This window comes from Eutrigla gurnardus (genome assembly GCF_963514095.1).
Source record: "Eutrigla gurnardus genome assembly, chromosome: 18".
NCBI lineage: Eukaryota > Metazoa > Chordata > Actinopteri > Perciformes > Triglidae > Eutrigla > Eutrigla gurnardus.
In genome coordinates, this window is record NC_139929.1 from 770,826 (window position 1) to 783,098 (window position 12,273).

The window sequence follows — 12,273 nt, forward strand, 5'->3', positions numbered from 1 at the left end:
GGCTGGCAGAGAGAATGCAGCATTAAGGACAACAACACATTCCACAAATGAACTGAGCATTAAATTGACTCGTGTGGAATTATGGAAATATTCTTTTAATTTTTAGCAGAACAAGAAGACATTTGGTTTACAATCTCATGCAGGTTTTAGCGCCGCTCTCCCCACGTCAGTACTTTCATGAGTTACTTCTAGGAACCAGGATTTCAGACCCTGATTTAACGGCAGCTTCAGTACAAAAGGATCTTTTCTTTTAACTTGTTCTCGTGTTCTTACCAAAAACGCTTAGGATTACAAAAATGATTACAAAATAGTTTTGAATTGTGAATGAATGAGGTCACAGTGATGTCATCACACTGGTATTGGTACCACGTTTATGACAAATAATGATTGTGAAAAATAAGCAGCACTAGTGGTGGAAATGTGTGGACAAAACGGCAAGCGTGCTCATACGTCAAAGGGACGGGGCCTCAGTATCGCTGCACGACATTACAACAAAGCTGACTGCAAATAAATATTACAATATTTGTACATTTTCAAGTTAAATTCCTCATTTTGATGAACTTTGAACCTTAATTAAGAGTCTAGATCTAAAAGTAAAGAACTCGTCTTCATAACCTGGCTGGTTGTACGGATATGAAAATATGAAAACCCAGATAGCCTGTTTCCAGGTGGGTTCAGGCTCCTCCCACATCGCAACATGCTGAAACCATATTTACAGTGCAGCCCCAGTTCACCTTTGTGCATTCAAATTAATGTAAATGGGAAGTTATAGTGACATAAACAGAACTAATCTGCAGGTTCAGCATATATATATATATATATCCTATATATATATACCGGTATATATATATATATATCCTATATCAAAAAAGTGCGTTGCGTAATCATAAAGTCAAGGAAAATAGTTTAGAGAAATATAGCACAAATGAGTTGCATAGGGGGAAAGTAAAGGGGAAGAGTGTAACAAAATATCATAAAAATGAACTGCATCGACTGAAGATATATATATATATATATATATATATATATATATATATATATATATATATATATATATATATATATATATATATATATATACATATATATATTAGTGCTGTCAATCGATTAAAAAAAATGAACTAATTAATCGCAATTAATCACTTTGTCTCTTCTTAAGAATAAAGTATGTTATAACGGATATTTAAATGTAAAATGATGAATTTATGTAGAATCAACACAAAGGAAGTATTTAAATTCAAATACTATTGTTAAATAGCAGCTTTGTTTAACTTTAAGCACAGATTCTCTCATGTGAACAGATTTCCAAAGAAACCATCAAGGCCATCAAAATTAACTGTCAGCTTGAAAAAGGCATATTTCTTATATTTCTTATATTTCTTATATTTCTTATATTTCTTATATTTCTTATATTTCTTATATGCACTAACAGAACATTTCAAAAAGGTCCACAATAGAACATGTAGATATGGAAAAAAGAACAAGGGAATATTCTGCTGTGAAGTCAGAATGATAAATCCTTTTCACTCCATAGAACAACAAGTCAGCTTAGTCCTCCTTAAATAGATCAAATTCAGCAAGAGAAAGAGGACCCGGGTCCAGGTCTGGGTGGAGGAGTCTCAGAGACTGGAGAGGGATGATGGTGAAGAGTGATGACAGATCACTCATCCTTCCACCTGAAGACAGAAGAAGACAACAACGCTGAGAGATCAGAGACCAGACCAGACTATGTGGAGGAACCAGAGACTGTCTGTGGTCCCCCAGAGGTCTAGATAGTAGCTCACATTAGTCCAGAGACCAGACCAGACTATGTGGAGGAACCAGAGACTGTCTGTGGTCCCCCAGAGGTCTAGATAGTAGCCCACATTAGTCCAGAGACCAGACCAGACTATGTGGAGGAACCAGAGACTGTCTGTGGCCCCCCAGAGGTCTAGATAGTAGCTCACATTAGTCCAGAGACCAGACCAGACTATGTGGAGGAACCAGAGACTGTCTGTGGTCCCCCAGAGGTCTAGATAGTAGCTCACATGAGTCCAGAGACCAGACCAGACTATGTGGAGGAACCAGAGACTGTCTGTGGTCCCCCAGAGGTCTAGATAGTAGCTCACATTAGTCCAGAGACCAGACCAGACTATGTGGAGGAACCAGAGACTGTCTGTGGTCCCCCAGAGGTCTAGATAGTAGCTCACATGAGTCCAGAGACCAGACCAGACTATGTGGAGGAACCAGAGACTGTCTGTGGTCCCCCAGAGGTCTAGATAGTAGCTCACATGAGTCCAGAGACCAGACCAGACTATATGGAGGAACCAGAGACTGTCTGTGGTCCAAACAACAAGGTCTCTGCTGTATTTATGTCTAGATGACCTTATATGGAGTGTTGATGGAGCAGCTACAATGTTAGCGTAGCCTAGCACCATCAACCAGACTCCATTCAGAAAACCAGCGTTTTAACAGGAGTTATCTTGTGGTCTTGCAGACAGACCTAAAAAAGCATGACTCAGCACTTTTTACTGATCACCATCATGATGGAGTTATTTCAGCATCCTTTTCATCTGGTTATTGATATTAAATCACAGATCAATACTTGATTCTGGTTCCTCCAGCCCACGTGGGTCTTGGCTTGGTGAAATCCACCGAGCATCTGGATGATGACATGAACCCAGACAGGATGGTGTTTAGTTTTCTAGTGTACTGAGATTTGCTGAAATAGACCGCCTCCAAGCCTCTACGTACCCCAGAGACTTCAGTCCAAACTGTGGACTCTCCTTGAGCTCAGACAGCAGCTGCAGGTCCGAGTCCTGCAGGTGGTTCCCCCTCAGCTCCAGTGTTTTCAGATGGGAGGGGTTGGACTGCAGCGCTGAGGCCAGATACCCACAGCTGATCCCTGACAGGCTGCAGGAGCTCAATCTGAAGAAAGAAGATATGATGGAGATAATAATCCATTTCTAATGCAGTCAGGTGTGTCCAGGTGTAAAATGTGTAGTTCTATGTTCCTTCAAATCAACAAGCTTTTCTCTCAAATAAATACACATGTGACCATTTACCAAACATCAGGCTGCAGAATACATTTAGTACAAGAAAGACGAGAATGTGAACAAAAGGAAAAGGAGAGATCTACAATAGTGAACTGACCTCAGAGTCTCCAGTCCACATTCTGGTCCCTCTAGAAAAGCACACAGCAGCTTCAGCCCCGAGTCCTGCAGGGTGTTCTCTCTGAGAATCAGGTTCCTCACATGGGACGGGTTGGACTGCAGCGCTGAGGCCAGATACCCACAGCCGACCTCCGACAAGCTGCAGCGACTCAGTCTGAACAAAGTGATGGAAGATGATGGAAATGTGCTTCAGGAAACGTGGGGAGCAGCTTCTCAACGGCCAACGCAGGCTTCGAGACCGGCCCGCCGCTCTCATTAACAGTTGGTGGAGGATCTCAAAGCTGCTTCTGCATCACACGGTCAGGTGTCTTTGTATCTATGTGCGTCTCTCTGCATTAACTTTGTAGAACAGCCCCTTGCAACAATATTCCCTCACGTTTGGTGTGAACACACTTTAACACCAACTCAAATGGGACAATCCATCTCAGCACAGAAGTAAAGAAAAACAAGGTTTCTGACCTCAAAGCTTTCACTCGACATTGTGGACTCTCCAGAAAACCACACAGCAGCTCCGTTCCCGAGTCCTGCAGCTTGTTGTGGCCCAGCTCCAGATTGCTCAGATGGGAGGGGTTGGACTTCAGAGCCGAGGCCAGATACCCACAGCTGATCCCTGACAGGCTGCACGAATTCAGTCTGAATGAAGAGAAAGGATGCAACTTTAGAAGACGGCGTTCCTGCTGCTGTCCTGATGAGCAGCCAAACAAACAAAGTTTCCAGAGATGCTAAAAAAGCATTTCTTTAGTTCTTCTCTTTCTTTACTAAACCATTCAGTCAGAATAAGCATCATATAGCTTCATAGAAATGTTTTTTTTAAAAAGCATATACTAACTTGTGGTCTTATCATTGAAATAGAAAGATGTGTACTGTATTTATGGATTTGTATTATTTATTTAAATGGTGGTTGAGAAGTTTAAACCTGAAGCTCAACATACCACATGGACTAAACCACTGGAGAAGAAACAGATGTGAGGATTAAAGCATTCAGATCTTTATGAATCAGAATGTTTTTAGAGAAAAGGGATCATTTTGCACTGACGTATGCTTCTGGAGATGCTATTCGCTTGGCGGCGCCGTTACGCTGCATTTCTCTTATTCACACATGCTATCACCCTTATGTCTGCAGTTTAGTGTCACCACAGATTTCACATCATATTCATTCCAGGTAGGAGGAGGTAAACAAATCGGGTCCGACCTCAGACCCTCCAGTCCACATTGTGGATTCTCCAGGAAACCACACAGCAGCTTCAGTCCTGAATCCAGCAGCTTGTTGAAGTTCAGCTTCAGGTGTTTCAGGTGGGAGGGGTTGGACTTCAGAGCCGAGGCCAGATATCCACAGCTGATCTCTGTCAAACCGCAGCCCCTCAAGCTGAAAGGTTGATGCAGATAAAACTCAATCAGATATGGGTCAGGTTTTAAACGTGTAGCTCAACACGGCGATATCCTCATCAATTAGCTCTTAGCTAAAACCATTACAAACAGTCATCGACTGATGAAACGAAACTGAAGGTTTGGAGACTGCAGACTAAATGTAGTACAAGAAAAAATGCAATATATAGATAAAGAATAGTAAGTAAAGGTCAGAAAACTGACCTCAGAATCTCCAGGTTACAGTTTGGACTCTCCAGAAAATCACACAGCAGCTTCAGTCCTGAATCCTGCAGCTGGTTTCCACTCAACTCCAGATGTTTCAGATGGGAGGGGTGGGACTTCAGAGCTGAAGCCAGATATCCACAGCTGACCTCTGTTATCTTGACGCTCTTCAATCTGAATAATAAATAATAAAAATACATTCCAGATAATAATAATCCAATCAGATGTGTTCAGGTTTTACGTGTGTAGCTCAACATTAGTATATCTAAGTATATCTTATTAAATAAAATATTCCCACAAAGTGAACTGACCTCAGAATCTCCAGTCTACAGTTAGGACTCTCCAGTCCAGCAGAAAGAAGCTTCAGTCCTGAATCTTTCAGGTTGTTGTTACTCAAATCCAGCTCTCTCAGGTGGGAGGGGTTGGACTTCAGAGCTGAGGCCACAACTTCACAGTGAGTCGCTGAGATGCGACAGCAATTAAATCTGTCACAACACAAATATAACAAAATAAAATAGCGTTCTTCTTTACATCAGCACAGCAGGATCGCCCATATAAAATGGATTAATAAGTATGGGATATGTTGCACATGTTGTCTGCAAATTAATAATGGTCAACTCAAGAGACTTTCTCAAATCTTAACTTTTATACTTAAAATACAATTTTGATAATAGTAAATGAATGCTACATGCTACATGCTACATAGAAGGTTTCAAATAGACCCCGGGATTAGGGGATCGTATTGGCCAACGCTGTTTAGAGTGATCGGTGATTGGCCCCAAAAATCCTAATTGGAGAACCGAAAGAAAAGGTTGATTTAAGCAATTAGATATACCATTAAACAATACCCCAGTGTCTGCCCCACTATCTGACACCAACCTGTGAACTCCAGACTCCACTGTGATTGGGCCAACTGCAGTAGAACTCAGAAGTTGCAATTGGCTGACCTGATTCCTGCTTCTTTCTCTTGAGCAGACCCACTGTGAAGCTTTCCCTTTCTCCTGGGATTTCGACCTGAGCACCGGCCTTTATCTCAAAACTCTCTTTCTCCTGGACTTCGCCTGAGATGCAAGTCCTCAAGCAGCGTCCTCCAAACAAGCTGGCTGTTGGAGCCTGATTCAGCCTACAAGCGACTTCTACAGAGAGAGCCAGTTCATCTGGTCTGCCCGTTGAAACCTCCGAAGCAACAAAGACAAGAATTCCTAGTCGAAACGCAGCTCACTAGAAACTCCTCCATCCACAACTTGAAGGACAGCAGGTTTCCTTCACAAGAACCTGAAGACAGCAACCGTTCTTCAGAAGAACAACCAAGAACCCACCCATCTTTGAGGACTGGTAACAATCTGAGCATAGTTTAAATAAGTTTAAATTTCTGTTTGATGTGATGTTAAGTTAAGTTTACCTTAGTTCAGTTGTAAGTGATTTAGAAGGTTTGCATGTTTACTAATCAAACTTTGCTAACGGCACTACAAATCTTACATTAATTACATGTATACAGAAATCTGGCCCCAACAGCCTTCCTTAAGTGTTGCACCGTTATCATTGATTATATTAATAAGCCCATTAATATCAGTACTTTTATTTATATTAATAATGATCTATTAATAACAGAATCTGCTCCTGCCAGTGCCCCAATATGGTTGGTGCCCCGTGTGAGGCAGAGTACTGGTGAGGTGTTCATAAATGTGCAATATTGATTCATTTTCTTTAAAGATGAACCAAAACTTTAAATTTGATTGATAAATATCAATAATTGTATCAATATTAATAATGATGTATTAATAACCAAATCTGCTGCTAGTGCCCCAACAGTGTGTATTTCAAGAACTAAATTACTAAATCAACAAAGATGTATTATGTTAATCACATCTGGACTTACATTGCCTTTCTACAGTTCCTCACAGCTGGAATCAGTCTCTTATATCCCTCCACTGTTGTGTTGTACTTCTTCAGGTGAAACTCATCCAGAACCTGCTCTGATAACTGCAGCATGTAGGCCAGAGCTGAGCAGTGAGTCAAAGAGAGTTTCATCTCTGGTCTTTTGTCTGCCTTCAGAAACTCTTCCATCTCCTGATGTACTGTGTAGTCGTTCATCTCCATCAGACAGTGGAAGATGTTGATGCTTCTGTCGGGAGAGACATTGGTCTTTTTCTTTTTTAAGAGGTCGGCGGCTTTCTGGATGCTTCTTACACTGTCCTTTGTTGGACCCAGCAGACCCCCTAAGAGTCTCTGATTGGACTCCACAGAGAGGCCATGAAGGAAGCGAACAAACAGGTCAAGATGGCCATTTTTATTTTCAAAGGATTTCTTCATGACTCTGTTCAGTAGGACATCCAGCGTTGGGTCACTGTTTTCATAGTCCCATTCGTTCCCCAGGAAGTCCACCAGTATGTCTGTGTTCTTGATGGTGTAAGAGTGGAACATGTAGACGGCGGCCAGAAACTCCTGAATGGTCAGATGAACAAAGCAGTAGACTGTTTTCTGGAAGATCACACTCTCTCGTTTGAAGATCTCTGTACAAATTCCAGAGTAAACCAAGGCCTCTGTAACATCAAGACCACACTGGTCCAGGTCTTCTTGGTAGAACATGATGTTTCCTTTCTTCAGATGTTGAAACGCCAGCTTACCCAGCTTCAGAAGAACTTCCTTGTCAGCCTCCGTCAGCTCCTCTGAACTCGTCTCATCGTATTTCTGCTTCTTCCTCTTTGTCTGAACCACCAGGAAGTGTGAGTACATGTTGGTCAGGGTTTTGGGCAGCTCTCCTCTCTGGTCTGCAGTCAACATGTGCTCCAGAACTGTAGCAGTGATCCAGCAGAAGACTGGGATTAGACACATTATGTGGAGGCTCCTGGATGTCTTGATGTGCGAGATGATTCTGTTGGATAGCTCTTCATCCCTGAATCTCCTCTTGAAGTACTCCTCCTTCTGGAGGTCGGTGAAACCTCGTACTTCTGTTAGCCTGTCAACACATGTAGGAGGGATCTGATTGGCTGCTGCAGGTCGGGAAGTTATCCAGATGAGAGCCGAGGGAAGCAGATTCCCCTCGATGAGGTTTGTCAACAGCTCGTTGACCGATACCTTCTGCGTGATGTCAGACACAACCTTATTGACGTGGAAATCCAATGAAAGTCTGCTTTCATCCAGACCATCAAAGATGAACAGAAGTTTACAGACAGCCAGCTTCTCTGCTGTGACCTTCTCTAGTGTTGGATGGAAAACATGGAGCAGCGTGAGAAGACTGTACTGCTCATCTTTGATCAAGTTCAGCTCCCTGAACGAAAGCAGAACCACCAGACTGACATCTTGGTTTTCCAAACCCTCTGCCCAGTCCAGAGCGAACTTCTGGACTGAGAAGGTCTTTCCAACGCCAGCGACGCCGGTCGTCACGACGACTCTGATGCGTCTTTCTTGGTCCGGTAAGACTTTGAAGATGTCTTGGTACTTGATTGGAATGTCGTGGAGGTCCTTCATCTTGGAAGCCATGTCAAGCTGCCAAACCTCATGTTGGGTATTAACCTCTTCACTCTGTCCCTCTGTGATGTAGAGCTCAGTGTAGATCATGTTTAGGAGGGTTCCACGTCTCTTTTCATCAGTTCCTTCAGTCACACGTTCACATCTCCTCCTCAGACTGCTCTTATGTTCATCTAAAACCTCCTGCAGACCACTATCTACTGAAAGAGAAGAATGAATGTTAGACTAGAGAAAATATTTTGAGAATCTGATGATTATTTCAGGACCAACAAATGAAAACAAGTAAGACAAAAAAGAAAATGGTATGGAATGTTCTTAATCGGTTTGCTGAACAAAACAACAAATAAACCCAGAAGGATCCTGTTTTCAGACATGAATATATGAGCAGACAGATGAAAAGTCTTACTTTGTACAGTACTGGTCTGACTGTCGGTCTGCAGTCCAGGTCTTGTTCTGGATCTTTCTCCACACTGGGGACAGAAGGATCCTCCTGATAAAGCAGATCCACAGTTGGTAGATACTGAATCCCTCTGGAAATCTTGACACAAAGCACAGCAGGACAGCTGCTCCTCCATGGAACCAAGACTCATCTTCTTCTCTCTGTGGACATGAGCACATTCTTGATTACACATTACATGAGCAGTGACCATCCCATACATGCAGCTCTGTGTCCACACACACTATTATAAGTGCTGGTAATTCTCACTTCTACATGCACTAGTGCACATAACTTGGTACGGAAAACCTCACAGTCTGACCAGGACACCATGAAATGCTCTCACTCCATTTTCTCACACAATGAAAGACGAGTTTCTAACTGAAGACGTGGTGGTGAGAGAAGAGGACGAATGATGCTCAGGTCAGCTGACAGTAGAAACCACCTCTTACTTCGGGTCTGAAGGTCCAGGTTCATGACTGCAGTCCGGAGGTGAGTCACTCTTCATGGACAGACAGTCGGCTACCGGAGACTCTGCTCCGTCCTCCTCGTCCTCTGAATCACTCATCTTGTCACGGCTGAGAGGTAAACCAGGAACACACAGAACAACAAAGTCAGCCCTCCTCCTCTAAAGTTTGCTGACGTCCACCTCTAAAGTTACTAAAGATGCTGCCCTCCACCTCCAAAGTTGCTACCCTCCAACTCCAAAGTTGCTGCCCTCCAACTCCAAAGTTGCTTCCCTCCACCTCCAAAGTTGCTACCCTCCAACTCTAAAGATGCTGCCCTCCACCTCCAAAGTTGCTGCCCTCCAACTCTAAAGTTGCTACCCTCCAACTCTAAAGTTGCTGCCCTCCACCTCTAAAGTTACTAAAGTTGCTGCCCTCCAACTCTAAAGATGCTGCCCTCCACCTCCAAAGTTGCTACCCTCCACCTCTAAAGATGCTACCCTCCACCTCTAAAGTTGCTACCCTCCACCTCTAAAGTTGCTACCCTCCACCTCTAAAGCTGCTACCCTCCACCTCCAAAGTTGCTACCCTCCACCTCTAAAGTTGCTGCCCTCCACCTCCAAAGTTGCTGCCCTCCAACTCCAAAGTTGCTGCCCTCCACCTCTAAAGTTGCTGCCCTCCAACTGTAAAGTTGCTGCCCTCCAACTCTAAAGTTGCTGCCCTCCACCTCTAAAGTTGCTGCCCTCCAACTCCAAAGTTGCTGCCCTCCACCTCTAAAGTTGCTGCCCTCCAACTGTAAAGTTGCTGCCCTCCACCTCTAAAGTTGCTGCCCTCCAACTGTAAAGTTGCTGCCCTCCAACTCTAAAGTTGCTGCCCTCCACCTCTAAAGTTGCTGCCCTCCACCTCTAAAGTTGCTGCCCTCATCGTGAGAAACTCAAACTCAACCATCAGACTTTACACAGAATGGAAACGTCATTCACACATGAGCCCGTTTTTTAGCTCAACTGCGTCATCCTGAAGTCTGATTTCTCACACGTCACGTGGTGATGACGTCTGAAAGAGGGTGAGCCTCGTTGCACACACTTATTTGTATTGATAGTGTAGTGTTTAGAATACACATCCATACGTTACGTGTGTGTGTGTGTGTGTGTTGGTTCCAGAGCAGTCGGAATCAGTAGGCTTGTTTCGAATCAAGCATGCGCATGCATTTGCCTCGCAAAACAAGGCATTCTGGGAAAAAAACGTCACAAATGCTGGTGATAACTTCCCTTTGTGACATGTCACATGGCTTTAAAAACTCGCGGTATCTCCAGGTACCTCCCTTCGCATGCTTTTCTCTGCAGATGGTCTGAAATAAGTGCGGACATAAGACACTCCCCTCAACGTTGCCCTAGTTGGTTAGAATTATCACGTGGTATTTCCCACGTGAGAAGATTCCTCAGCCTCCGTCAACAACGGGGGTGCAGTCGAATAGTCTTTTTTGCTTAGGAAGGTTCCTAACTGAAGAAGTGACCCGGAAGTAAACAAGTGGCCGCCATGATAAGAGCTGTTCGGATTCTCTAAATGCAAAGGAAAGGAGCTCCAATGCTTCCTTTCAGAGCTCCTTTAGCATAGGATGCAACGGACCTTCCTATGCCATAGGAAAGGAGATTACGCCGACCCACAATTCTTTGCGAGAGCAACATTTAAAGTGCCGCACACCTCGGCCGTTCATGAAAACAAACGATATGTGCATTTACATATTTAACAATGACTTTCATGCAGACAGAGTAATTGGAATAGTGATGATAAATGTGTGGACAGTGATAATAATTTAATGTTTTTTTTTTATTTATTTCAATCATGTTACAAATGTTTGACAAAAACGAAACTAAAACCACAAATGAAACGTAAATACAGCAAACGGTCAAACAGAAAGGAGGAGCTGCTGGACCTGAAGCCGGTCAGTGAACCAGCTGCTTATAAAACCAACATGGGGAGAAGTGGACGATGCGCTTTTTGTAGTCCATTATTGTAGTTTCTCCAGCGCAGACGCACGTCAATCGCCGGTGCCGATCATCAGCTGTCAATCATCAGCGGCCGCGTTTTAATGACGTAGCTTAGTGAAAGTCCGGTCGGATTCTCTGAACACCGCGGTCGACTTTTCCTAAATCCTTTTGAGTTCTCCTATCGCCTTTCCTTAACCCCGTGACGTTTTCCCCAGAGGTCAAGGAATAGGAGATAGGAATAGGAGTTAGGACCTTATTTTTTGACTATTCGACTGCACCCCTAGACTTCAAATGCCTCGGCTGGAGTTCGTCAGCGACGAAGAAAGCCAGCGCCACTGGGCAGGCCATATTCTTTGTGCAAAGTCCGTGAAGTTTCCCCTGGCGCGATAGTTTTTGTTATGTATACAATTATTAATAAAGTTTAAATAAAAAAATAAATAAAAAAAGGTCCGTGAAGTGCACCTGTGTCCGACTTGACGTGGTGGGAACTTGGCGTGTTTATGACGAGTTCCGGCGGATCCTCTCAAGTCTCGTGCATGCATCGGCGCAAATGCATGCGATCCCAAACGCGCCCTGTGAGCAGAGTTCAGCAAACACAATAAACTAACTCCGAACATCAGGCTCCTTCCGGCGGCCTTTACACGAACTCTCTCTTTCCGGACGGACAGACAGACAGACAGACAGACAGACAGACAGACAGCCAGCCAGCCAGCCTGCACTCAGACTTCTTACACCGTGACAGAAGCAGATTTCACGCGGCTCCGTCTACTTCAGCGGAAGCGACTGTTTCCTGGATCGAAGCTGCGTTTCTCGTCCTTCGCGTCCGGTTGACGGCGCGGGACTCACCAAGACCACCAAAACCAGACTCTCCGGTGGAGACCCGGGTACGGAAACTTACCACCAACGTTCCTCAACAAAAGCCTGAACGCACCAGCACAGGAACCAAGTTCACTTCCGCGACAGAGAGGGAGGGGGGGGGGGGGGAGTTAACAGCTGGGGTCCTCCCCCCGAATATCTGGAATTAAGAAGATGCAATTTCCCACATTCTGGTGCATTCTAACAGGTCTTTAGAAGATGTCTCTTCAGTATCTAATGTCTCTCATTCCTAGAAATTAAAATGAGAATGAAATAGGCCTATCATTGTTATACTGACATGTTTATAATAGTAGTTATACAACTGACTACAGAAT

At 43.9% G+C, this 12,273-nt stretch overlaps 1 protein-coding gene across 5 annotated transcripts; it reads right to left on the minus strand.

Annotated features, from left to right (window-relative positions):
* Nucleotides 1-1,090: 1,090 nt before the first annotated feature.
* LOC311029169 (NLR family CARD domain-containing protein 3-like) lies at nt 1,091-12,040 on the minus strand. 5 transcript variants are annotated; one of them, XM_084034168.1, is made up of 11 exons: nt 11,982-12,040; nt 9,102-9,227; nt 8,620-8,813; nt 6,622-8,413; nt 5,054-5,227; nt 4,743-4,916; nt 4,345-4,518; nt 3,612-3,785; nt 3,133-3,306; nt 2,734-2,907; nt 1,091-1,676 (listed from the first exon to the last, which is right to left on the minus strand). In XM_084034168.1, the coding sequence occupies exons 2-11, from the start codon at nt 9,215-9,217 to the stop codon at nt 1,661-1,663; spliced, it is 3,162 nt and encodes a 1,053-aa protein (XP_083890294.1). In that variant the 5' UTR covers nt 9,218-9,227; nt 11,982-12,040; the 3' UTR covers nt 1,091-1,660. The 5 variants fall into 5 exon arrangements, with proteins under 5 accessions (XP_083890294.1, XP_083890291.1, XP_083890293.1 ...); XM_084034165.1 differs by having other exon boundaries at nt 6,622-8,410; nt 11,546-12,013; XM_084034167.1 differs by having other exon boundaries at nt 11,816-12,012.
* Nucleotides 12,041-12,273: the final 233 nt, after the last annotated feature.